This window comes from Myotis lucifugus, unplaced genomic scaffold (assembly GCF_000147115.1).
Source record: "Myotis lucifugus unplaced genomic scaffold, Myoluc2.0 scaffold_372, whole genome shotgun sequence".
Taxonomy (NCBI): Eukaryota; Metazoa; Chordata; class Mammalia; order Chiroptera; family Vespertilionidae; genus Myotis; species Myotis lucifugus.
This window is the reverse complement of record NW_005871420.1, coordinates 1-27,523: the sequence shown is the minus strand read 5'-3', so window position 1 is coordinate 27,523 and position 27,523 is coordinate 1. Positions and strand designations below refer to the sequence as shown.

Below are 27,523 nucleotides of genomic sequence, written 5' to 3'. Positions count from 1 at the left end.
CTCCGCGAGGGCGCAGTGAGGGCACTTGTGTGGACGTCCTGACGGTGCCGCCCGCTGTCCCTCTTCCTCCCCCGGGCGCGGAGGGGGCCACCGAGCCGGGCCCAGGCGCTCCCGTCCGCGCTGGGTTGCTGTCGCCCGCGCCTCGGATGGTTTGAATCCGAGTCCCGGAGGGAGTCTAGGGCCCGGGAGGGGCGGGGCCGAGGGCAGATCGCCCCCTGCAGGCTGCTGGGCGCGCAGCGTGGACGCCAGGTTCCCCGGGAAGGGGGTGGACTCAGGCGGGCAGGTGTGGACGCCTGGTTCCCCGGGAAGGGGTTGGACTCAGGCGGGCAGGAGTGGACGCCAGGTTCCCCGGGAAGGGGGTGGATTCAGGCGGGCAGGAGTGGACGCCTGGTTCCCCGGGAAGGGGTGGACTCAGGCGGGCAGGTGTGGACGCCTGGTTCCCCGGGAAGGGGTTGGACTCATGCAGGCAGGTGTGGACGCCTGGTGCCCAGGGAAGGGGTGGACTCAGGTGGGCACGTGTGGACGCCTGGTTCCCCCATAGGGAGTGGGCCCCGGCGGGCAGGTGTGGATGCCTTGTCTCTGCCTATTAACCTCTCCCTATAAAGTTGGATTTCTTTGGACAAAGAACATCTGATGACAAAGCAGTTCATGCTCGGTGCAGAGAATTTAGAATGAACAGGAAAGTGTCGAGAAAAAGTAAAAATCACCTAGATGATGGAATGTGTAATTAGCAAACATATTTTTTCTTCTCTTCTACCTCTCCCCCCCCCCCCCATTGTATCCACTGCCTTGTACCCTTGTAGGTGAATCTTGTTTCCTTAGGATAAGTTCCCACATGAGAAGTTGAAGGATCAAAGGATATGCCCAGTTTGGGGCTCTCTGAAGGTAGATGAAAGTTTGCCTTCTAGGCAAATGTTTCCAATCCTCAACCCACATTGGGAATAACCTTATTTCTTTTTAAAATTTCTGTTTTATTGTCAGAAATGGACATCTTTGATTTGCTGCACTATAAAGGATAGGCATTTTTCCATATTGCTAGTGACCATTAGTACTTACTTTGTGACTTGCCTTTTCTGGCCTTTTGCCCATTTTTTCACTTGGTGTTTGTTCAACTTTATAAAAAATGATTTCTTAAGAATTTCTTAAAAAAATATATTTTATTGATTCTTTTTTTTGCAGAGAGGAAGGGAAAGGCATAGAGAGTTAGAAACATCAATGAGAGAGAAACATCGACCAGCTGCCTGCAACCAAGGTACATGCCCTTGACCAGAATCGAACCTGACACCCTTCACTCTGCAGGCCGACACTCTATCCACTGAGCCAAACCGGTTAGGGCTCTTAAGAATTTTTGATGTTCCATGAAACTCAGGTCGGTGATATATGTTGCAAATATTTCCTCCAGCCAATTGCCTTTTAATTTTGCTTACAGTGTATTTTGATATTTGTGTAGTCACATTTATTACTTTTTCCCCTTATGGTCCCCTTATGGTTTGTGCCCGGGAGGAAACCATAAGAAAAAATTGGTTTTTCTGTAATAGGGGCAGTGCCCATTTCCAAGCAGACCGTTTCATTCCAGCGTTGTAGGGGTGGGTAGGGCAAGGCTTTTCCTTCACGTCACCACCCCTTCCACCCCTGCCTCCATCTGCTGTTAGATTGCCCAGCCTCAGTTTCGTCGGTCCTGTGTTCCTACAACCTTAGTTGGCGAGTTCTCCTTATCGGATGGCTGGTGGTATATATTTGTTGTTGGGGAGCATCTCCAGGTAGACATGCATTAGACAGGTGTCACCCTAGCCTTGACATTCATGGAGAGATGGCAAGTTCATAGCTGGTGGTCTGCCCAGGACAGTAACAAAATCAGCAGTTTACTATGAAGGGACCATCCCAACACTGGTTCTCAGTGTTGGAACCTAAAAGATGGTGTCTCAGAACTCCCTTTCCCATATGAATGGCCTCTCCCTATCTTTTTTACTAGCTTTTCCAGCCTTCTCTTCTGCCTTTGAAAGGGGTGCTTCCATCTCAGATGGAAGGAAGAGAGGCCTTGGGGGTACAAAGTTGAAGAACTGCCTTTTAGGTATGGTGGTCACCTCCACCCTGCTACATACCCAACATATGCGTTTCTTTCTCTGTATTAGTTTCCTAAGGCGGCTGTAACAAATTGCCACAGATCTGTGTGGCTTAAAACAACAGAAATGTCTTCTCTCACAGTTCTGGAGGCCAGAGGTCTGAAATCCAGGGCCATGCTCCCTCTGAAGGCTCTTGGAGAGAATCCTTCCTACCTCTTCCAACTCCTGTTGGCTCCTGGGGCTCCAATCGCTGCCTCTGTGTTCACATGGTGTTTTCCTCTGTCTCTCCATGTGTCTTCTCTTCTTACAACGATACCAGTTCCTGGATTTAGAGCTTACCTGAAATCCAGGATGATTTCACCTCAAGATCCTCAACTCGTTTCATCTGCAAAGACCCTGTTTGCAAATGAGGTCACATTTTGAGGTTTTGGGTAAACATGAATTTTTTGTGTGGGGACACTATTAAACTCACTGCAGTTACTGTGGTGGTCACCACTGTTGTTCTACATAATGAAAATATGCCTTTATTTCTGGTTTTATATTACTCATGAAGTTAGGTAAATCAAAACATAGCATCTGGTTTCATTATTCATGAGATCATCTGAGGAGCTCTGTGAAGCTTGGAGCCAGTACCTCATGCTTTAACGTTCAAATGAGGCCAAATCCTCCTTTCATAATGCACACATATATCAGATCATGCTGATGTACAGTTTAAATATCTTAAAGTTTTGTCAATTATCTATATATTAGAGCCTGGTGCACAAAATTTGTGCACGGGGCGGGGGGTCCCCTCAGCCCAGCCTGCACCCTCTCCAATCCAGGACCCTTTGGGGGGGCAGTCGGACATCCCTCTCACAATCCGGGACCACTGGCTCCTAACTGCTCACCTGCCTGCCTGCCTTATTGCCCCTAACTGCCACCCCTGCTGGCCTGGTCACCCCCAACTGCCCCCCTGCCAGCCTAGTCGCCCCCACATGCCGCCCTGCACGCGCCTGGTGGCCCCCAACACTGCACTCGTGCCCCATGCTGCCTGTTGCTCGGGTCATTTGGTCGTCCCTCACTGACCCCACTGCCAGCCTGGTCGCCCCACGCAGCCTGCTGCTTGGTTGGTCGCCCCTCACTGACCCCCCTGCCGGCCTAGTTCCCCCATGTAGTCTGTTTGGTCATTCGTTCGGTTGCGATGGTTGTGACCAGTCAACCAGTCGCTATGACGTGCACTGACCACCAGGGGGCAGACGCTCAATGTAGGAGCTGTCCCCTGGTGGTCAGTGCACTCCTGCAGTGGGAGCGCTGCTCAGCTGACCGATGGGCGCCAGAGGCTGGGCTCACAGCTTGCGAGTGCAGCTGTGGCAGTGAGCCTACTGAGTGGTGGAGGCAGGCGCAGCGGGGCCGTGATGAGCAGGAGCGGCGTGGTACCCACCCGGGCTCAGGCTCCTCCCCTGCCACCTGCCACTTCGCGAGCTACTATATCCCTTGGGAGATGTTGGACTGCTGGTTTTGGCCGACCCTGCAGGCCACTCCGAGGGACCCCACCGGTGCACGAATCTGTGCACCGGGCCTCTAATACCTCAGTAAGGCTGGAAAAAAGAGAAAATTCTGTTAAAAAATTGGGTCAAGCCCTGACTGGTTTGGCTCAGTGGATAGAGCATCGGCCTGCGGACTCAAGGGTCCCAGTTCGATTCCGGTCAAGGGCATGTACCTTGGTTGCGGGCACATCCCCAGTGGGGAGTGTGCAGGAGGCAGCTGATCGATGTTTCTCTCTCATTGATGTTTCTAACTCTCTATCCCTCTCCCTTCCTCTCTGTAAAAAATCAATAAAATATATTTTTTAAAAAATTGGGTCAAACCTGAAAGTATTGTTCTCTGACTTGAACATCAAGGACTAGGGATGTGAAAGGGTTAGCCTCCTGCGTCCCCAGTGGATCAGGCAGCTTATTTCTGAAGTGCATCTGCGGTCTGAGAGGCATTGAGCTTTATTTTAGGACTCCTTTGGAATGTTTGGTATTCCTGTTATCTTGAAGCTCATTGGTGTCCCTGTAATAAGTTAAAAGATCTTTCAGCTAGAGTTTTCAAATTTCTAATTTGTACATTTTCATGGCATTATTAAAAGGATAAACTTCTAAAAGTAATTCATAGTGAAAAAAGGGAGCTCTGAGAATTTGCGGGTAGCTTGTCAGGAATTTTTCTGGTGTGGTGTGGATATGAATGTGTTTAGTTCAAGTATTGGGTACACCGTTCACTGCCCAGCAGCTCCAGTTCTGAGTCCTCATCCGGAGGAGAGACAATCATAGAGCCCAGTTTTAGGGTGTTTGTGTGGATGAAGTCAGTGGTTTATGCAAAGCACTTAGAGCAGGTCTGGCACAGGCAAACACCTACATATTGTTAGCTATCATTTCAAATAAATTTATTTCTGAGGGCATGCAGATGGGAGGGGCGTTACTACTGAAGGCAGTTTTGCCTTATGTGATCAGGGGATGTGTATTCTCTAGGGCACATGAGGATCCAGCTATAGTCATGTTACTAACTTACAAAGTTAAGTATGCATAGCTTATTACTTTCTTAAATAATATCTGGAGAAAAAGAACATGCTTAAGTGACAAATTTTAAGACCAGGGTGTTAAAATACATTTTTTTAATGTGCTTAATGATTTTTAGAGAGATAGAGGAAGGGATTCTAGATTTTAGAATAGAGATAGAAACATCATTGATTGGCTGTCTCCAGCATGATCACACCCTCTGGGGATCGAGCCCACAACCTGGGCATGTGCCCTGACCGAACCACCATCTCTTGAGTCCTGGGTTGATGCTCCACCACTGAGCCATACCGGCTGGGCAAAAAAAAAATTATATGACTCATTGTAGAAATTTTGAAAATAAAAGCAACAATGACCTATGATCTATGGTAGACTTTAAAATAACATTTATAAAATAACATTTACACAGCTAATGTCTTAAACTTGGGGCACCACTAATCATCTTCACCCGGGCTGCTTTGGGGAGTCGTTAACCTGGCATGTCGAGGTGGAGTCGTCTCACGCATGCGTCCTGATGTAAATGAATCTGAGCTATATGCCAGGGACAGGGAACCTTTCACATCCAAGGCGCCCGCCTGGGCGGGAGGAGAGCAGGCCCCCAGGCCTCTGGGGCTTTGGTGAAGGGGCCTGGCCGTGTATAAGCCTGACATCCCTCCCTGTCCTAGAAGCCAGTGCCCCCTCCTCCAGGAGGAGCCGGGGACTTCAAAAATAAGAGACTGGGTTATCCAAGAGGAATGGATATCCCCCAGGGGGCCTTTGCCTCCAATGCCCCTGATCTGGCCGTTGAAACTCATCAGAAGAGTTGGCGCCTAGCATCTGGGCTTTGCTGGAGTTTAAATTCCTCCCACTTTGAACATAAGTAAGTGATCTATATACATAAAATGGATAGGGCCTGTTACAAACGGATCATTTACACACACCCCCCTCCCCTCCCCGCCCCCGCATAGTGAGGACAATTTGTTTGCTTGTTGAAGTGCTTGTACCGACCGGCCAGCCGCCTCTCCCGGCCTTGTCTGGGATGTCAGTGAAACCTTACCCGTCCACGACCTGTCAGCTTCTGTTCTTTAAGAGAAACAGGTGGTAAAGGGACAAAGTGGAAAGGGGCCACTCAGGAAGAAATCTATTGTATGACAGCTCACCGGCTTTCTTTCTCATCTGCCAGACTCCTAAGGGAAGGAAGCTGTGCTTTCTTTCTTTGAAGCCTTTGTGGCTATTCTGACCTCCCCGTGTGTTCGCCAGCAGCCCTGTACACACAGCCCTTTCCGAACCCCGAGCCGCTGTGTTCTGGGCCTTTCCAGCCCCCACGAGCGCCTCCCCTCTCCCTGCCGCCTCCACCCCGCGCCCCACCCCCCTCCATCCCAAGGCATCTGTGCCCAGGGCTCTGATTGGTGCGCAGTGCAGCCTCGCCTTTTAGGGACTGTCCTCGGGCGTTTACAGTGATAAGGGAAAGGGTCCAGGGACTGCTTTTATCAACCAATCAAATATTTTCCTGACAGGTCCCCAAATATTCCCGGGCCAATGGCAGGGACAGGCCAGGATGCCTGGGCTGCTCCGCTCCGGGGAGAGGCCGAGCTTCAGCTGCGGCAGGCGGGGCAGAGGAGCGCAGGGAGCGCAGGGCCGGCCAGCCCCGCCCGGCGCGCGCTCAGGATTTGTCTAGCGCCCCGCTCCGTCACGGGGGTGTGTTGGGGGGAGTCCTCTTTCCGGCTGTCGAAATGGTTATCAAAGTGTTTGTTGCCACATCTTCTGGGTCCATAGCGGTAGGTGTCGGATGGAATGTGTGGGCGTGTTTCCTAACCTGTTTTCCTGGGAAAGGCGCGGGGCTCTAAGTTGCGGGGCTCTAAGTTTCTGGGTGAGGGGGGAGCCAGCCGGGCTCCGGGGAGCCGGGGAGCCTGCGCGCCCTGCGTCCTGCGCTTGTGTTGGAGAAGTGTGTGAAGTGTGTAACCCGGTGCGAGAAGAGGCACGAGGGAGGGGGCGTGCTTGATTCTAGGATGTTTATCAAGTGTGCGTGTCCTGTTGGGTCGCATATATTCTAGAATCAAAGATTTTTTTGTTTTGGTGTGGAGTGTTTTTGCCATTCATCCTGCAAGATCGATAAAAGTTGCAAAAAGATATGACACATTGTGTAACATATTTGGAGCTAGGAGAGCCAGATTCCTAAAATGACTCCTGGGTGAAATTACTTGTGTGTGCAGGAACCATACCCAAAGTGTACCATTAGCGTGTGTAATGCTATTATTTGAGGAAGATGATGTCACAGCGGCAGGAGCAAACATCGCTCGGGCCCCAGTTTTAAACGCTCTAGGCATCCAGGCAGACCCAACATGGGCCCTCAAAGCCGACCTCCTTGCATTGCTTTTTCCTCCGGACCCGGCTGGGAATGGCTGGGAATCGCTGGGAATCGCCCCTCCGTCGGTCCAATCCCAGCCTTCATTCTGGGCAAGAGAGACAGACCTGCCTTCAGACACAGGGGCGGTGGACGGCGATTCAGGCTTTGGTACGGACATTTCCACCAGCATTTTAGCAGACGTTTGGGAGGCTGTGGAGAGAAAAGGGTTTGATTAATCCTGAGAGTTGGAGACCAGCGAGGGGGTGTTTCCTTTTATATCCAGCTCCCTGACATCTCGGGGCAGCTAGGGTTTCAGGCTCACGCAGCCGGGGACCATGCCCCAGGTGAGCCGATGGCGGGAGCAGTTCCGGGGCCGCTGGCGAAGGCCACCACTCCGAGCTCACCGTTTCCAGAGAGGGCGAGCGGAAAACCAGAGAAGGGAGCCGGGTGTCTGTTCTGAGCCCAACTGAACGGCAAGTGTCTAGTGGTTTCTAGAACATCTTTTAACAGAAAAAATGAGGAGAAATTCCAGATGTAAAAACTGCAAAACCTTCCGTGGCTGTGGCTGACCTCAGAAACTCTTGGTTGACCTGCAGTGAGCACACATTTTTGGATTATTTAGGTGAAACGAATTTTGGAGGAAAATGGTCTTGGTGGGCTTTAAACTTGCTGTTGATATTCACTGCTGGACACTTTATCACTGACCTGCCAGCTCCTCATCTCATGTAGACCAGGTCATCCTTCCGGAGGCAGTGAATACACTGGTGGGTTTTTAGGGTTATTTGATATCCTACGTTCCTGAAGGTTGAGCTTGATGTAGTTAGCCTCGGAGGGCCTGGAGGGGTATCGTTCATTCCAGGATCTTGGAAAAGTCAGGTTAATTCTTGTTCCCTGAGCAAATGTTTTGGTGCCACTTGGAACCGCGTGACCTTGGGAAGGTCATTTCACCTTGCAAAGCCTCGATTTCCTTACCTGTAAAACAAAGGACCCTCGTAGCACTCACCCGACAGGCTGCGAGGACTTAGGAAGTAACTTGCCTGGTGCCTGGCGTCGTGTCGGGTGCGTCAACAGTGCTTAATAAGTATTATAATTGTTAGTTACTGTCAAAATTATTAGCTCCGGTTAGTTAGTGCCAGAACAGTTATAACTTGTAGTTATTGTAATTGTTAATATTAATCAATATTATAGTAGTTGTTATAATTACTAGTTAACGCTAGTAGGTCTGAGTCTATGATGATTATTTTTCAGAAGCATTGTCCTAAGCCACATAAATGGAAGAATTTCTGTCTTATCCTGAGGCATGAGACCTGATTATTTCTGTGGGGTCAGTGCTAATGAATTTTCCTGGGGGGGGGGGGAGCGTTTCACTAGAAGCTTCTTTTTTTTTTTTTTTTTACTTTTTGTTAGTTTTTATTTTTTTGCCTTTTTCATTCTTTTATTTTTTAAAATTTTTTATTAAGTTATTACATACGTGTCCTTATCCCCATGTTACCCCCTATCCTTCCCACTCATGCCCTCACCCCCCCGTTGTCTGTGTCCATTGGTTAGGCTTATATGCTTGCATATAAGTCCTTTGGTTCATCTCTCCCCCTTACCCCCAACCTCCCCTACCTTCCCTCTGAGGTTTGATGGTCTGATTGATGCTTCTCTGTCTCTGGATCTGTTTTTGTTCATCAGTTTATGTTGTTCATTATATTCCACAAATGAGTGAGATCATGTGATATTTATCTTTCTCTGACTGGCTTATTTCACTTAGCATAATGCTCTCCATTTCCATCCATACTGTTGAAAGAAGCTTCCTTTAGGAGAACCGCAGGGACGGTGCCAGGGCTTGGGCCGTGTGTGGTGCTGGCCTGTCACACCTTTACTCCTTCTGCTTTTGCCTGTTTGTTTCAGAAACGAATTCTTGCCTGGGACCTCGTCAACAGGGCAGCAAGGCTTCTGTTACATGAATGACATAAACGAAAAATGAAAAAACAAACGATAACTTCTTTATGAGGGATTACACATATACTCTGGGCATTATAGCTCTTGGCTTTTTTGTTGTTTTGTTAATCCTCACCTGAGGTTATTTTTTCCATTGATTTTTTGAGAAAGTGGAGGGGGAGAGAGAGAAACATCATTGTGAGAGAGAAGCATTGGCTGCCTCCCGTACGTGCCCTTGACTGGCTCGAACCTGAGCCAAACCGGCCAGGGCTGTAGCTGTTTTAATAGTTGACATTAAAGTGAGGTTGCGGGTTTTTACGGTGAGGCTTGGGGCCGGAGAGCCTCGGAGGGGGAAGCCTGTGCCTCTTGTGGGACCCTCCTCCTCCCCGAAGGCCACTGCCCCGCGGGCTGGGGGACACAGGGAGAGCGGCTGGTCCTCACCGATTCCAGTGCGCACAGCCCTGCAACCAGTCTTTGGGACAGACCCTCATGGTGGCTCCTGGGTTCCTCAGTCCTCCCTCCAGCTCTGAGCGAGTGTAAGAACAGTGGGAAAACATGGCTCTTGAATTCCATGGATCTGGGTGGAAGCCTTGGAAACTTCTTTAATTCGCTGACGCCTCAGCGTTGTCATTGGTGATCAGCCCGGCTGATGTGGCTCAGTGGTTGAACGTCGACCTATGAACCAGGAGGTTATGGTTCGATTCCTGGTCAGGGCACATGCCTGGGTTGCGGGCTCGATCGCCAGTGTGGGGTGTGCAGGAGGCAGCCGATCAATGATTCTCTCATCATGGATGTTTCTATCTTTCTCTCCCTCTCCCTTCCTCTCTGAAATCAATAAAAATGTATTAAAAAATAAAATAAAATGGTAATCAGAGTGCTTACCTGGCGTGGCGATCAAGTCAGGTAACCGGGTAAGTGTGCTGCTGGGTGTGTGGCACAGATGCTTTCCCACGATCCTCCTGGATTCTCACCAGAACCATGAGGAGGGCGCGCTCTATCCCTTTTGCGGGTGAGGCGGTCGACCAGCTGCGCCCCTGCTCCGACAGCACCCTCTGAGCCAGGATGGCGACGCAGGCACCTCTCACTCAAGGGCACTGTGCTTGCTGCTACAGTACAGTGACCTCGGTTGGAAAGGCTCCTAACTGTACAAGACAATAAACAGGCGAGTGACCCAGAGAGCCCTCCGACACATTCGTGTGACCGACAGTGGCTGGGTGACTTCAGGACAGAGAGCAACACTTCTGTCTGAGTGTATGTAACAGGAAGGAGGACAGAGCTCTCGGAGCCAATGCTGAGGTCCCAAAGGCTCCAAAGGGCACAGGCCCCAAGGACCCCCTGATCCTCAGGAGGGGGCCCACCTTCATGGGGCCACCATTGGCCTGCCACCCTGGGGGGGCAAGGAGGAGAGGTGGAAGGGGAGTGTGTCTGGTGAGGACTGCTGGGTGCTGTGCGTGCCCCTCCCCCTGAAGCCATGAAGGGAGGCGCCTGTGGGACTGATGCCTTGTCCCTGGAGGTCAGCTCAGGAGGCACATGGAGAGGAGCTTCACTTTGACGGAGGGCCCAGGGGGGCTTCTTGAACAGAGACCCTCAAGGGGAGGGCTGCAGGCGAGAGTCCCTCCCGCTCAGGGTGGGCATCAGGGTGTGGGCGAAGGCCACCGTGCCAGCCAGGTGAGCGAGCTCACGCGCTCCCTGCTGCCCTCTCCCCTCTTCTGGCCTCTTCCTAAGACCTGTCTCCAGCCCTGGCAGAACTCAAGGTCAAGGGCTCCAGCCAGATGCTATGCTTTTGGCCCAGTTGAAGTTCCTGGTGTTTGGGAAATGCAGAGGGGCACATTTAATTTCTCTTCTCTTTGGGCGGGGGGCTGAGAAATAGCATTTAACACAGTGTCGTGCACCCAATAGTCAGTTAACTCCCCAGAGATGCAATTGCTTGTCTTGTGAGAAATAACAGCAAACAGATCTCCCCTCCCCTTTTCTCCATCTCTGACTTCCTCACGGAAGAAACCTGTCAGGACTTCGGGAAATGTTTCTCATCTATTAATCATGGAGTCAAGTGAGATCCCTTTTCATCCCACTGCAGTCCTGAGGGGTGATTAACAGAGATGACAATAATGTGGGGGCCTTGGCCAGGCTGATTCGACTCCTGGGAGGTATTGAGAAGGAAGCAAGATGGGTTTGGACAGAATAAAGGACGTTGTCTTCTGAATATTAATAAAGGCAAAGCTGCCTAAAATGAAGACACCTCTACTCTTCAAACAGCAGCGCTATCTCTGACAATACCTAAAGGAATAAGCATTTCTTTATTTATTTTTATTATTATTATTATTTTTAAAGTATTGTGTCCAGAAACACAGACTAGGTTTTTTGTTTGTTTGTTTGTTTTTGTTTTAATATATTTTTTATTGATTTTTTACTGAGAGGAAGGGAGAGGGATAGAGTTAGAAACATCGATAAGAGAGAAACATCAATCAGCTGCCTCCTGCACACCTCCTACTGGGGATGTGCCCGCAACCCTGGTACATGCCCTTGACCGGAATCGAACCTGGGACCCTTGAGTCCGCAGGCTGACGCTCTATCCACTGAGCCAAACCAGTTAGGGCTAGGAATAAGCATTTATACAGCGGCAGGAGTAATCATGGCCAGGTTGGAAAGTATGTAGAGAAAACACAATTCATTAAGGTAATAATTTAGTCCAACAACCTGTCATCAGGTCCGAAGGGATTTTGTAATATTCAGAATCCAGCCGTGCGGCTGTGGGCTAGGGATTTCCTGAAGGAGGAGAAGGTCAGGGCTCCCCCAGCGCAGCCTGGGGGAGGGCGCAGGGTGGAGGCAACGCAGGTCCTCCTCAGGAATGTGCCGGAGCGCTGAGGCCAGAAGCTCACGGAAAATTCCATCCCTCCACAGCTTCCTGTGTGACTTTTATTTTTATCTTTTGTCCACGCTTGCCCCAAACTGAAATAGATATTGTAGCACAAATCTTACTGATTAAGTGTTGTATGGTGGTTAATAGCTGCCTTTAATTTATTGATCTAGTGCTTTTATTTGCAATATCTTTGTTAGGTTGATGGTACAAATGTTAATTAAAAAGCATATGTGTGATTACCATATATATATATGTGTGTATATATAATTTACATATAATTTCCTTTATGTTAAAATTTAAATTATTTAATATTAATTTTATATTTATAATTAATGTAACATGTACAATCAAATCACCACCAAAAACACATTATACAGAGTTTGTTTTTTGGTGATGATTTGATTCCAGGGCTTAAACATTCATACGTGCCTTACTTTTCCTTTAATTAAGAAATACGCTAGCTCTGGCTGGGTGGCTCTGTTGGTTGGAGTGAGTTTGATTTCCCATCAAGGCATATACCTAGGTTTTGGGTTCGATCCCAGGTCAGGGTGTGTGTGGGAGGCAACTGATCCATGTTTCTCTCTCACATCAATGTTTCTCTCTCTCTCTCTCTCTCTCTCTCTCTCTCTCTCTCTCTCTCTCTCTCTGTCACACACACACACACACACACACACACACACACACACCATAAATAAAAACGTATCTTGGGTGAGGGTTAAAAAAAAAAGAAATAGCACTCTATACTCAACTCGTTGATCGAATCATTCACTCTTGCAAAAATGAATAAAATAATTTGTTTGGCTTCCTAATCTCTGTGAAAGGAATTGGGTTTAGCCAAAAGAGGGTTTGACTCCAGACATCGGTTTGGGAAGGGCACGTGCCTTCACGCACTTACTTGGAATTCTCAAAGTCTACTCTGCTGGTAAACAAGTGATATGAAAACAACAAGGGGCCTCATGCCCTATAGACCATTTTAATGACTGGATTTCATCATTAAGCAATATTCAGAGGACTTAAAAATTAAGTTATTGGATATTTTCATGTAAAAATACTTATTTAAAATTTTAATCTTAGTTTTAAAAATTGAGCATATTTTGCCTCTATTTTCTTTAGCTTGTTCTATATCTAGTTTGTGCAAATGAGTTTTTTACATTTTTTCACCTTAAATAAACAGCTTATGAATCTACTTAAAAATATTTTTATTGATTTCAGAGAGGAAGGGAGAGAGGGAGAGAGAAGCATCAATGATGTGAGAGAATCATTGATCGGCTGCCTCTTGCATGTCCCCCACTGGGGATCGAGCCGAAACCGGGCGTGTGCCATGACCAGGAATTGAACCATGACCTCCTGGTTTATAGGTCGAAGCTCAACCACTGAGCTACGCCGCCAGGGCCGGCTTATGAGTCTGTTCAGATGAAGAGCTTGGGCACAGTCTCGGGCAGAGTAGAGTCAATGAGTCTGTGTGATTGAGGTTGTTACAGTCTGCGGGCCAGAGTCTGCTGTAACTCGTTTACCAGGGTTTGGTAGAGAGGGCGTCACACATTTCTGTGATGTGCCTTGGCTGAAGAGAGAAAACTGGAATTGTTTCTGGAAAGGATTCTAAGCTTTAAGGATGGCCACCTCCATCGGAAGTCATTGGCGTGAACCAGGGGCTGAGAAAGGTGCGGTGGCCTTTCCTCTCAGGTGTGGCTGTCAGAGGTGGTGTGAGCCAGCAAGGAGCAATCTGTGGGAGAACAGGGTGTCTCACTGTGTTCCGCTTGTACGCCAGCAAAAACCTCCTCCAGCTTTTCCCACCAACTTTTCCTCTGTCCTTCCCACCCCGTCATCTCCCCGTGGGCTTCCCAGTGTCCTGTGCTAGTAAAGCTACTTTTGTGAATAAGAACGTGACTCGGGTTCCCATTTTCATAACTGTGACTAAGTGCGTTTTAGTGGGGGTACACCTGGTACCTGGTATTTGAGTTTCATAGTAAATGAACTTTTTTCTCTTTTCTTCTCTCAATCATCATTTTTCTTCATAACCAATTCTCATTTATTTTTTGGCATTAAAGCTTAACAAGGAAGAGCCCATACAGAAACCATGACGAAAGCAGGTCTGTTCTTACTGGGTTGGCTATACCATGGTTTAAACATTGGTGCGATGAAAACTTCAGAAATTATGTAATCACTTTGTTTACCCTTTATAATGAAGAGGTGTGGTTCTCTTGTTTTTTGTTGTTGTTTAAGTACTTTATGAAATTATTTGTGTTGTATAGCACAGTTGGAGAAAGGATTTAATTTATGTAAATATAAGCAAAGCATTAAGAAAAATGAGTCTAATAGTTACCTGTCTCTCCTTTGACCAGATTAGGAAAAAACAGCAAGAAGTAGTGGGCTTTCTGGAAGCTAATAAAATCGACTTTAAGGAATTTGATATAGCCGGAGATGAAGACAACAGGAAGTGGATGAGAGAGAACGTCCCTGGAGAGAAAAAACCTCAAAACGGGATCCCTTTGCCTCCCCAGATCTTCAACGAAGAGCAGTATTGTGGGGTGAGTGTTTGGTTTCTTGGAAAATCCTTCTGTGTGTGTGTTTCTCAGAATTGTTTAAAGCAGATTAATTTGAGGCAGCATTTGGAGTTGTTCACAACTTTCAAGTCATGACCTGTTTCTGCCATCCAATAGCTGGATGGTAGAGCCATTGTGAGTAAGCAGCATTTAAGATGTACAAAATGGTGGAAACAACAAAAGGATGATTCAGAAGTTCTTGGGATTATTTTAGGTTCCTTATTTTATTTTGAAGAATTGAGGTCAGTTGTTCAAACAAAATGAGCCTTTAGTTGGCAAGGAATTCTAGTCCACCTGGCAGTGGACGCATATATGCACCCACAAAAACACAGGGCAAGTTTTCACTTTCATAACGAGTGATTTGCAGAAGTTAAATCTTACTGTGGACACAAAATAAATTTGTGTAAATGTACCTAAGTAGTTTAAAAACTGTACTGGACATTCTGATTACAACAGCAACTTTCTTTTCTAAATTTATTGGTTCATTTCACCACAAAATCACTTTTTCTTTAGAGTTTACAGATTCTATTTGGTACATCAAATTGTTGAAAAGACACATTGAAAAACTCAAAGGACTTTAGAACCTAAGGATTGGAAGTTACTTTAGGGGTCATCTAAGGTCACTGTTCTTTTTTAAAAAAATCCTCACCCGAGGACATGCTTTATTGATTTTAGAGAGAGGGGAAACGAGGGGGGGGGGCGGAGAGAGAGATATCAAGTGATACAACCTACGAATGTGCCCTGACCAAGAATCAGACCTGCAACCCTTCAGTGTACAGGACGACACTCAACCAACTGAGCCACGCCGGAGAGGCCTGCTGATCACCTTTCAGATGCAGTGACCAGGGCTCTGGAAATCAGAGGAACTGATCAGTGCTGTGCTGCTTCTCAAGGCTGGAACGGGGTGTAGGAATCTTAGCTCACCTTTTCACTATAGCTGGAGGGCCAGGTCCTGCAGCTACCTGTTTCAGTCAAGTTTTACTGGAACACGTCCCCACGGATCCGTTCACCTGTTGCCCATGGCGGAGTGCTCTCCGAGGCAGAGTTGAGTCATTGCACCAGAGACCACAGGACCCACAAAGCCCAAACTATTCACTGTCTGCCCATTTACAGAGACGCATGCGGAACTCTGCTTTCAAGCGTGAATTGTTTAGTTTGGCGGTTGACATTAGATTCCTAGGCCTGTGGTAACAAAGTACCACGAATTTGGTGGCTTAAAACCGCAGAAATGGATTGTGTTACAGCTCCGGAGGCCAGAGATTCTAGATCCAGGTGTCGGCAGGGCCGGTCCCTTCCGGCGTCTCCCAGCCCCTGGTGGCCCCACATCCTGGCCTGCCTGGGCTTGTGGGGCATCACTTCCGTCCCTGCCTTTGTCTTCACAGAGCATTCTCCTGAGTGTCTCTCTGTGTCTTCACGTGGTTGTGTTATAAAGACAACACCCTAAGCCAGTAACTAATTCCATCTGTAACCATTGTATTTCCAACTATGTCCCTTTCTGAAGTTCTGGGTGCACATGGATGTGTGGGGCCACTTTTCAACCCCCTGCAGGGCTGTATTTACTTGGCTGTGTGAGCTTTCTTCAGTGGCTTTGCTCAAAGTTTTGTGGACGTGGGGGTATTTTCAGTCTTTTTAAAAATATATATATTTTTATTGATTTCAGAGAGGAAGGAAGAGGGAGAGATAGAAACATCAATGATGAGAGAGAATCATTGATTGGCTGCCTCCTGCACGCCCTTGACCAGAATTGAACCTGGGACCCTTCAGTCCGCAGGCTGACGCTCTATCCACTGAGCCAAACCAGCTAGCTGGCAACGGTTCTCAACCTGTGGGTCGCGAACAATGAAAATACATCCTGTGTATCAGATATTTACATTATGATTCATAACAGGAGCAAAATTACAGTTATGAAGTAGCAACGAAAATAATTTTATGCTTGGGGGTCACCACAACATGAGGAACTGTATATTAAAGGGTCACGGCATTAGGAAGGTTGAGAACCACTGGGCTAGGGCGTATTTTCAGTCTTAATGTGGCAAGCGCTTATTTTGTGGAACCTACATGGTCCAGTCCTACTCTCTGTGGATTTGAAGTGAGGCTTCCCAGAGCATAGAGAGGACTTCCTCTGAGAGGAAGACCTTCCCCTTCCTCCCACTCCTGTCCTCTCCCCGCCCTCCCACCTCCCCACATCCTTCCCCCAGACCCACATTCCTAAGACTTGTGGCTCTTGGTGGATGAGGAAAGTAGCTCTTTTGCTATCATACTAGTAGATGTTACATAGTTTTTCACCTTTCTTATTTGTCTTTTGAGTTTTTAAAGTGATGTTTTTTGGAATGCAGAACTTAAATTTTTTTGTGTAGACAAATTTATTAATCTTTGTTCTTTATGGTTCTTTCAGTCTTGTTTAAAAAGGCCTTCTGTACACTAGAATTATTAAAAGCATCATCTCATGTTTTCTTTTAGTGCTTTTCCAGTGAAAGAAGGATTTTAAATCTCTTCTTATTTTAACCATGCTTTTACATTAAAACTAGTGACAGACAAGACAATATTGAGCAGTGTATTTCCAACCTATGCTAACTCAGAGAATAAAAGTTCTGTGAGGATTTTCTGCTATAAAAATAAAACCTTAGAGGCCTTTCGTATCCTGTTTTGCTGTGATCTCGCACTTATAATTTTTTTTTAGTTGTGGAGGAGAAAGAAAGGGTGTTCCAAATAGGAAAAAAAAACCCTTATATTTAAAAAATATATTTCCTATTACAAATATGGGTCTAATGAGATGAACATTCACATTATTTTATGTTTAAAAATAACTTTTCAGCACGTTCTGCCTTCACAGAGATATTAGCAGCTTATCTTGCTAGCACTTTTGCTAACTTTGCTTTCCTGTAGCCCGTGGACAGTCTAACACAAGTGCATTACTGAGGCGGAGGGCTTTGTTTCCAGAGTAGGTAGAAACGATAGTGTGGATTGTAGGTTTCGATTTTTAAAAGAAAACTCAAAGGACCGGAAGGACATGTCCGTTTTAAAATGGCATAAACCTGGACGGTCAGTCACGGTATCTTTCTACCCGGTTGAAATGTGCGCTGTAAGAATAACGCTGTTATTTAACGTGAAGCACTGGTCTCAGGGGTCTCCAGTGGCCACTCACGGGCCAGGCCTGGTGTGGCGCAGGTGGAGGAAGCTCCGGGCAAGCAGTGGGTTGCTCTGTGCCCGGGCCGGGAGGGGGCTGCATGGCAGGGTAGTGCTGGGGCCCGAAGTGCCTGCAGGTCCGAACTGCTGCTCCGGGCAGCACAGATGGAGATGTTTCCCCGGGCTTGGCAGACAGCTGTCAGCTGGGAAAGGAGACACCTGCTGGGGAGCCAGGCTCAGAGGAGGCCAGAGGAAGCAGCAGACGCGTCTGTCGCTGCCAAATTGGAGCCTGTGATCTTAGCCCAGGTGAGGGCAGGGGTGCCTGTCTGGATCCAAGCACAACCAGAGGGGACCTTGGCCATTCAGCAGAGAGGCAGTGTCCTCAGGGCTGCAAGGGAGGGCAGGACGAAGCCCAGTTAGGTGCGGGGAGGACTTTTCAACACATGGATGCCATTAAATTTTATGTCATTAAAAATCTATGATGAGCCCGGCTGGTGTGGTTTAGTGATTGAGCGTTGACTTATGAACCCGAGGTCATGGTTCGATTCCGGGTCAGGGCACATGTCCAGGTTGTGGGCTTGAACCCCAGTGTGGGGCATGCAGGATGCAGCCAATCAATGATTCTCTGTCATCGTTGATGTTTCTGTCTCCCTCTCCCTTCTTCTCTGAAATCAATAAAAAAAAAATATTTTAAAAAATTGTGATGAAATATGTCATATGATAATGACATATGTGTAAAGACAAGTAATAGATGAGCAACCATGTGCGCACCACCCAGTGTAAGAGGTCCGATGTGCACAGACACGTAGACGTCCCCGTGTGCTTCTCCCCATCCCGCACACCTCCCTCTGCACCAGAGGCGGCAGCGTGTAGTGACTTGCGTGTTTATCATTCCCTTTCTTTTCTCTATCTGCAGTGTATATGTACCTAAACAATACACTGTTTTGTTTTGCCTATTTTTTATTTTATTTTGTTTTTGTTAATCCTCACCTGAGGATATTTTTCCATTGGTTTTTAAGGAGGGTGGAAGAGAGAGGGAAAGACAGAGAGAAACATCGATGTGAGAGAAACACATAGATTGGCTGCCTCCTGCACGAACCCGGACTAGGGCCCTGGCTGGGAAGGATCCTGCAACCAAGGCGTGTGCCCTTCACTGGAATCGAACCCAGGACCCTCCGCCAGCTGACGCTCTACCCACTGAGCCAAACCGGCCAGGGCTGTTTTGCCGATTTTTGAGCTTTATATAAATGGACTCATTACATGTGTTCTTCTTTGACTTGCTTCTTTTTTTCTTTTTGTTAATCCTCACCCGAGGATATTTTCCCATCGATTTTTGGAGGGGGGGGGGCGGGGGAGAGGGACAGAGAAAAACATTGATGTGAGAGAGACACATCGATTGGTTGCTTCGCACACCCTGACCAGGGCCAGGGATCAAGCCTACAACTGAAGTTCACGCCCTTGACCGGAATTGAACCCAGGACCCTTCAGTCCGCAGGCTGACACTCTGTCCACTGAACCAAACTGGCTAAGGCTTGACTTGCTTCTCTCACCAACATATTTTAAAGACACACCCATGTTGATTGGTGTTGTTCATAGTTCATTCATTTTCACTGCTTCAGAATGGACATCAGAGTGTGTCTTAGTCCATCTGGACTGTGTAACAAAATACCACAGGCTGGGTAGCTTATCAGCAACACAGGTGTTTATCACAGTCCTGGAGGCTGGGAAGTCCAAGGTCAAGGTCCCGGCACAATTGAGTTCTGGTGAGGACTCGCTTCTGTGCTCACTCCCAAAGGCCCCACCTAATGCTGTCATCTTTGGGGGTTCAGACATTCAGACCAAAGTGTGGTTTCCGGTGTGGGCTGTCACAGTGCTGCTAAACAGGTGCTCTCCACAGCTCCCTGGTGACGGGCGAGTTTCCTCGGTCCTGTAACGAGGGGTGGAAAAGGTAGGTCACAGCTAGCAGCATGTTTAGCTTTAATGAATAATACAAAGTGTTCTTTTATTATTTATTTGTTTATATTGATTTAGAGAGGAAGGGAGAGGGAGAGAGAGAGAGAAACATCAGTGATGAGAGAGAATCATCGATTGGCTGCCTCTTGCACACCCCCCACTGGGGATCGAGCCCACAACCTGGGCATGTACTCTGACCGGGAATCGAACCGTGACCTCCGGGTTCATAGGTCAACGCTCAACCACGGAGCCACGCCGGCTCGGCGACTACCTGGTTTTAGGTCACAGTTGTCTCCATTTTGCCAAAACAACCTCTGTGCTAAGCCCTCCATAATCCTGTGGCTCCTGGTCTCAGAAAGCGTGAGAGGAATCTGGGTCCTCAGAAGCTATTATAATAACAGCAGAGAAATCCTGTGCTGTTTTAGTCTCTGCTGGTCAGGTCTAATCCATGGGCCAAGTTGTGAGGCAATCAGCCAATGATGTGCAACTTCTGGAGAAGCCTTTGGTGTGTATAGCTGAGTCTTAGCAGTTCCTGAGAATGAACAGTGTGAGTGCATGTGTGTGTGTGAGTGTGTGTGTGTGTGTGTGTGTGTGTGTGTGTGTGAATTCTCACTACACTGTAATAGGCACAAAGTGTGTAAAAACAAATGTCAAGTTCACAGTTAGATTTCTTAACTTTGGGATTAGTCATCTTTGGCCAAGCAAACTGGCATAACGTTTTGTGTTGGCTCCTAAATTAATGGCAAATAAAAAAAGAGATCAACTTAGGTAAAAATCCTGGCTCACAGGTGTGCAATGGGCTTAAACATTCTTTTTCTTTGCTTCAAGGATTTTGATTCTTTCTTCTCTGCAAAAGAAGAGAATATTATTTATTCATTCCTTGGTTTGGCTCCCCCTCCAGGCTCAAAGGTAAGCTTGAACACCCTATGGGGTCCCAATACAGGTCCTAATAAATGAAGCTGGAAATCTGTTTAATAAATGAGAATATTTAAATCAACATGATTTTAATACACTCCTTATTCTGATGAAGTCTTATGCATAAAGATAATGCAAGTTTTTTACTAACACATGTTCCAAAACTGTGCTTTTCATATTTTTGCTTCATTATATTTTATCATAAAATAAAAATAAATAATAAATAAAAGTTTTACAATACTTTAAAAAAGAAATATCATTGCACTCAATAGTCTTAAGTGTGCTAATATGTAAAAATATGAGTTCCCAGGTTGTGTTTATGAAATTTTGTTATGAATTGACTTCTTAGATAGTTTATATTAGTTAATTCTAAAATTATACATCCACTATTTTAATTCTTTTTTATTTAAAATAAATTAAACTCTGCTTCTTTAGTCTGATAAAGAGGGAAAAAGTAAGATCTGGATTCAAGATCAAGATAAATTTTATTAATTTTCTCCCCCCTGGTGCTGTTTCATCTTTGATTAGGTATAATCATGTCTATTAAATAAATAATTATGCTGATAAAGTTAATATCATGAATTCGTCTATGATGTTCACCGGCTTCACCCCATGCAATGGCCACTGCATTCCTTGTCTCTACCAAGATCTCATACAGGACTCTCCGTAGATACAAGACGTTTCTTTCTTAATTCATTTATTTGTTTGTACCCTCCTTCATTTCTTTTTTTAAAATATATTTTATTGATTTTTTACAGAGAGGAAGGGAAAGGGACAGAGAGCCAGAAACATCGATGAGAGAGAAACATCGATCAGCTGCCTCCTGCACACTCCCCACTGGGGATGTGGCCGCAACCAAAGTACATGCCCTTGACTGGAATCGAACCCGGGACTCTTGAGTCTGCAGGCCGACGCTCTATCCACTGAGCCAGACCAGTCAGGCCCCACCTTCATTTCTAAAGAGATTTGTGATGACTGAGCCCAAGTCTATTCTCACTACAGGAGAAACCATTCAAAATCCGACCTTGTAGAGATGGGCTTGCTTTCACATGTCAGCAGTCTCAGGTAATGGCACTGAGGTGTCTTAGCGCTAGGCTGACACACGCAGGCCTGGCACTAGCGCCTTCTCCAGGTGGTAACATGCAGATTCCACAGCTGTTTTTGAAAATTTACTGGCTCAGAATTTTTTTATTATACAGAACCCTGCAGTGACTGTCACCACAAAATAGCGCTCTTTCTTCCGGAGTGTTTCTTTGGGGCACGTTCCCAGTGGTGCTTTCAGTGAGGCAGGCCGAAGTGCCAGGGCATCTTATGGGCTTCAAATGTGACTCCAGATTGCCCCCTGCTAGGGCAGAACGTGAATCCCGCCGCGCCACGCTGCATCCCCTCCACTGAGCCAACCATGAGCGTGCTTAATCGCCTTGATTTTAGGGCCATTAGATCGTATTTTTAAAAATTGTTTCTGATTTTTAAAAAAATATTTTATTGATCTTTTACAGAGAGGGAAGGGAGAGGGATAGAGAGCCAGAAACATCGATGAGAGAGAAACATCGATCAGCTGCCTCCTGCACACTCCCTACTGGGGATGTGCCCGCAACCAAGGTACATGCCCTTGACCAGAATCGAACCTGGGACCCTTGAGTCCACAGGCTGACGCTCTATCCACTGAGCCAAACCAGTCAGGGCTGTTTCTGATTTTATTGTGCTATGGAGAGGGAATGTGGTGTGAATTTCCATCACCTTTGTAGCACAATGTGTATTTTTATTTCCCTATGAAAAGACTGTTTTGAATATTAAAAATTAGTTTTCTTAACAAGCTAATGCGTGTATAATATTGGGAAGGTCAAATAGTGCTACAAGGATTATTACAAAAGCTGGCAGGCCCTGCCCCAACCCTGCGGTTTAACATTTTCTCCAGTGGCTGCTCCGGTGCAGAATTCTGGGTGGACGTCATTTGGCCTCGGAATTGAGAAGGCGCTGGCCGCTCCGTGTTCTCTAGTCCCAGAGTTGCCGCTCAGAGGCCTGACGCCAGTCTGTCTCTTGACCATTTATCTGCGCCTGCGTTTGTTCTCGTTTCTGGGAGGTTTCAGGATCCTCTTTTTCATCTTGAAGTTGTCTAACGAGGTGCTTGGAATAGGCCTTTTCTTCATATTTGTGCTGGGCCCTTGCCTGCCCTCTTCTGTAGAGAATAGACCTGCCCATTTGGAGGGGGAGGCAGTCATTACAGAGAAATGATGAGGCCACTCTGTTTCCCATCCCTGTTTCCCTCCCATGAATTAAAAAATCCCATGAATTAAATACCGTGAACTAAAAACACACAAACACATCTATTTATAAAACTATATGTTTATCTCCACCAGCAATACATATGTTCTTCTATATTTTTAATGCCAAATTGGTATCATATTTTTTGGAATGTTCTGCAACTTGCTTTTTAAAAACAACAACATTGTTTTGAGATGTATCCGTACTAAAATATGTACATCTATTTCAGCTTCTGCTCCCTTTCATCTGATCCCATTTAAAAATATTGAATCTCGGGTTTTAGATCCCGCCCTGGTTTGTGATTAGGTACCGTCACAATGCATGACATTCTCTTTCACTAAGTGGAAGAGAGGGAAGTCCATGGATGAGAAAACCGGCCTAGAGAGACCCCGGAGGCCAGCCAGTCCCGATTCTTCTCTTCCCAGAGGAGGAGCTTGAGGCCCAAGGAGCTGAGGTGATTGGCACAAGGCTCGTCCAACAACTAGCAGCACAGCCCGGCTAGAGCCTCTGGTGCTGTCAGTGTTCACAGGTGTTTATGTGTGCACACGGGAAAGTCCTTCAGGTTTCCTTTGGGAAGACAGACCTGATGATTTATGGAGGTGATATTACAGCATCTCCGTAAATCATCAATTGTCAGCGTGTCCTTTTGTAGTAAACAACATTGTGGAGAAGTCAGCAAGGAAATTAATCCTGTGCTAAGGCTAAAAATAGACATTTGACGATTATGTAGAAATGTATGCTTATGAAATGAGAGTAAGCGCTGTCAGCAGCATTACGCTTTAGACAACTTTTCTTGTCTTGGGCGGTTATACTAGACCAAGTAGCAGGCCAGTTTCCCAAGAGGCTCTGTCATTACGCTGTGTGGCCATAAAGTCCACCTTCGTTCTTCACAAGCATCTGGTCACATCTGATTAAATGAGCGCCATTCTTCACCCACACTCCAGTCAAGGCCTTGGTTGCATAACCAGTTTCCAATTCTGCCCTGGTAATAAGGAACACAGATTCTTACTGAGCCAGGCAAATTATTGTATTGCCATAAATAGCAAAAAGACTCAATAAGCATTGTTAAATTCTGGAGGGGTCCGGCAGAGAGAATATCATGTACAAACATTTCCTTTCAACTTATAAAAGCAGAGTCTATTGCATTGTTATGGTTTATAAGAAGCTTAAGAGGAAAGACAGAGGGCTTCCTTATATATGCAGAATATAGAACATGAAGGTGACATCAACAGTATTCCAAACAAAAACAACCATCTTCCCTTGTCAATTCATTCAGTCCTGTGTAATTGATTCTTGTTCCACTGGATCTGGGGATAGTAGTCTATGAACCCATCTGCCCCTTGACTGCAGTTGTGGAAATCCTGACTTAGTCCACTGGTATGGTCTTAAAGTTCTTTAAGTGATGCTATAAGAAGCCGGTGCCCCTAAGCACATGGCAAGTAATCTTTTTCTGTGGAGCTCTGAGCAGCCATTCTACACGGAAGAGGAACCATACTGGCCTGTAGCGGATTGCAAAAGCTTTTAGGGAAGCATCAAATTCAACAAGCTAAGGAATATATCCATGGATAACAAAAGACCTAAAATGACGGTGGTTAATTTATTACTGGTAATTTTCAGATATGAAAGGCTTGATGAGAATTATAACAAGATTAATGCACCGGACAAGAAATTTGTTTTTCCCCCATGTGTCATGCAAAAAAATAAAATAAAAAGTTAATCCAAGAAAGTTTGAGAAAAATATCTACATACATAGTCACAAAGGCTATTTAAAAAAAAAGACAGCAACAATTATAATTTATTTGAAAAAGTGGATGAATATAGGAAAATGTTAATTTTCTAGAGACAAACTATACTGCAAATAGCCAAAGCATGTGTACCATGCAATATACCATGAATGCTAAGCATATTCTTTTTTTTTTTTAATATTTTTTTATTTTTCGCTTAAAGTATTACAAAGGGTATTACATAAGTGTCCTTTTTTTTCCCCCCCGCCCTTGACACACCCCTACCCTCCCTTACCCCCCAGTGTCTTATGTCCATTAGTTATGGCTAAGCATATTCTTACCGTATGTGGTAGGGATATATAAAGACAATCAATAACGAGATCTAGTAGGCCTGGTCCGAGTCACCTGTATATTAATAAAGCTATATGTAGATGACAGGAATCCCCAGTTGAAAACTACTGTCCTAGAACATGCTGCACGTATTGAAATAGTTTTGCCATCACTCAAAATTGCTTTCAACAGAAGCACTAATTCTACCAGAAAACGAGTATCGAAACGTTTGGTTACATGTCAGTTTTGACTAGATCGAAATGAAAGGAGTAAAGTTATGACCAAGTTAACACTTAAAGCAAATAACTGAAGTTCTGATCGATAACCTGCACCATCATTGTCAAATGTCAGGCGAAGAAGCACTAGGATCAGTGTCTTTTATGCCTTATTTTAGTCAGGGGAATATTGTTAAGATGCCAGTGGAAGCTGTCCAGGTAAGTCTGTAAAGAGATTTCCCCCTAACTGGTAGAGACAAGTGCGGTCATGGCAATGTTAGAGCATTGCATTTACAAAATGCTGTTGGGGTGGACTGTTTCACCTGGGTCATTCCCTGGGCAAGGGGCCTGGAGCAGAAGGCGGGAGTGGCTCCCCAGAAAAGCAGCGGCAGGTAGACCAGGACTACCTGACCGCCTTGTCCCTGCTGCAGCAGCAGCCACAGGGCACGTCGGGTCTTAGCGACTTGGAGCTGGCCCAGAAACTGCAGGAAGAGGTACCAACAGCAACAAGGGGTCCAGCCTGTGCCAGCACGGGGAGAGGAGCCCCACTTGGACACCCGGCGGGAGAGCGGCGGCCCTAGCGAGAGTCTGATTGTGTCCTGTAGTGCTGGGTGCCCAGGGCCTGGTGCCCGGTGCCAGGCTGCCCTGCCTCTTCTTTCAGAGGCCATGGCTATTTTGCTTGCTTTCCCAGGCCAACCCCTGAGATATGCAGGTAACTTATTCATGGACTATTGGGGATCCGAGCAGGAAGGAAATGTCAAGGTCACACTCAGTGACATCCTTGCTCACTCGCTGCGGTCTTCTCTTCCTCCCAATCACCCAGGCAACAGTGGGACTGCTGGGGTGAGGATGCGTGATCCCCTACCCCCTTTCCCCAGAACATCCCACTAATATACAGACTCGGGCTCCAGGCGGAGGTCCCTGCCTAGAGTGCATCTCCCCTGCGTCCCCCCTGACTGGCGGGGTCCTTCTGGCTATCCTGCGGGTTCGTCTCCCTCTGCTTCAGGATTTGGTTTGGGTTTCTGTCTTCATTATTGTAATGCCTTCCTAGGGGTTTGGAAATAACACTTGTCTCATAAAAAAAAGGGGAAAACATTTATTTGCTTTGTTTATGTGCCTTTATTTTCTTGTCTCTAAGGTGTGAGTGGTAGTGACTGTCCGACTGACTGAGGTCACAGTGCTGTTGCAAAGATAAAATGAGGGATGGAGACAGAATAACTGGGATAGTTAAATGATGTTGAAATGCAAGCTATTATATCCTCAAAGAAATTCTCACACCCTTTCAATCCGTCTGATGCAGGCGACACAGCCGCCCGAGGAAGAACCGTCCCTGCCCAACGGCGAGGTCGTGGGCGAGGCGCAGGGCCCCGCAGAGGTAAGAGTGGAATCTCGGACCTTCTTCCCGCAGACCGGTCTCCTCAGAATGCCAACGTGGTCCTGATCTTCCTGTGTCTGTCTGTCCGTTCGCTATCATCTGTCTGTCCTCTGTCCTTCCTTCCATTCCTCCATTATCTGTGTCTGTCTGTCTGTCTATCTGATCTTTGTGAATCTCTAACATGATAAAGCCTCCTTTCCACACGAACAACAGAAAACAAACACTGCCTCGACGTGGAACCCTTCGGCGTCTCTCCGTGAACCGTAGGTGGGTGGAGACTCCTCACGTGGGAGGTGATTACTCCATCACGCTCGCCAGTCAGACCTGTTGAATCTCACCCAGAGCTCCAATCAGCAGTTTCGATGGGGGGCAATCCTATACCCTAGGACAGTGGTCGGCAAACTGCGGCCCCTTGAGTGAGGCTCTTTCACAGAATACCATGTGTGGGTGTGCAGGTACAGTGCGATTGAAACTTCGTGGTCACACTCAAGGGGCCAAAGAGCCGCATGTGGCTCTCGAGCCTCGGTTTGCCGACCACGGCCCTAGGACAGCGATTCGAACCGCTGTGCTGCACGAATGTGTAAAACAGGCAGCACCTGGCTATTAGTCAGGGCACTGACCTCTTCCCCTTGGACGGTCAAGTCAAAAAATGACAACAGCCAACACAGTAGCTGTCTGGTGTGAATGAATCGAAATCATACTATTTAAAAAAGTCAGATTGGCAAAAAATGTAACATTTTTTGGTGTGCTGCAGAATTTTAGTAGTGAGTTATGCGGGCCAGGAGATGAAAAAGGTGGGAAATGGCTGGCTGGGAGCCACGTGGCCGCATCAGCAGGAGGCCTGCATTTGCTTTGTGTGTGTGCTGTGCATCCAGATAAAGCCCACAGCACCTATGGCCCAGGTTTCCTGGGAGCTTGTCTCGGGTTAGTGACACAGTGGCTTCCTTTACGACCAGGGCACAGAGAAGGCCGGAGAAAGTGGAGAAAATGAGGCACCGAAAGAGGACAAGGAAGATGAGGGCGACCTCACCGAAGCCCGAGAGGAGAAGGTGAGAGTTCGCCTTTTGCGCCGCAGTCTCACTGGCCGCAGCTCTGTTCACGAGCACGTGTGAGCTCCTACCAGGGGCAGGAGCCTTTCTGGGCACAGGGGTGAGGGTGGAGGTGCGGCGCCGGGAGTCTCGCCAGGGAGGAAGCAGGTGGTTTTCACCGGACGTGTTAACTGCTGTGGGGGAGGTGGGTACGGGGCTCAGAGGAAGTCGGAGGAAGGACCTGAACCCAGGTCTGGGGGGCAGTCTCCACAGGACTTCTGCGGTTTGTGGCGTTGTTAGGCTCAGGTGGGTTCCCTATAAAACAAGGGGCCTTATTCCT

At 47.0% G+C, this 27,523-nt stretch overlaps 1 protein-coding gene across 1 annotated transcript; it reads left to right on the top strand.

The window, feature by feature from the left end:
- The first annotated feature begins 6,196 nt into the window (after positions 1–6,196).
- On the top strand, positions 6,197–27,267 carry LOC102420379 (SH3 domain-binding glutamic acid-rich protein). Its single transcript, XM_014466946.2, has 5 exons — positions 6,197–6,354; positions 14,052–14,237; positions 20,160–20,240; positions 26,081–26,155; positions 27,112–27,267. The coding sequence occupies exons 1-5, from the start codon at positions 6,310–6,312 to the stop codon at positions 27,265–27,267; spliced, it is 543 nt and encodes a 180-aa protein (XP_014322432.1). The 5' UTR covers positions 6,197–6,309.
- The last annotated feature ends 256 nt before the right edge of the window (positions 27,268–27,523 follow it).

Excerpts from the sequence above, each read along its gene's own strand:
- LOC102420379 (XM_014466946.2), top strand. The coding sequence starts at position 6,310 with ATGGTTATCAAAGTGTTTGTTGCCACATCTTCTGGGTCCATAGCG. Across the intron at positions 6,355-14,051 it reads CATCTTCTGGGTCCATAGCG|ATTAGGAAAAAACAGCAAGA; the intron begins GTAGGTGTCGGA and ends TCCTTTGACCAG. Across the intron at positions 26,156-27,111 it reads AGGCGCAGGGCCCCGCAGAG|GGCACAGAGAAGGCCGGAGA; the intron begins GTAAGAGTGGAA and ends CTTTACGACCAG.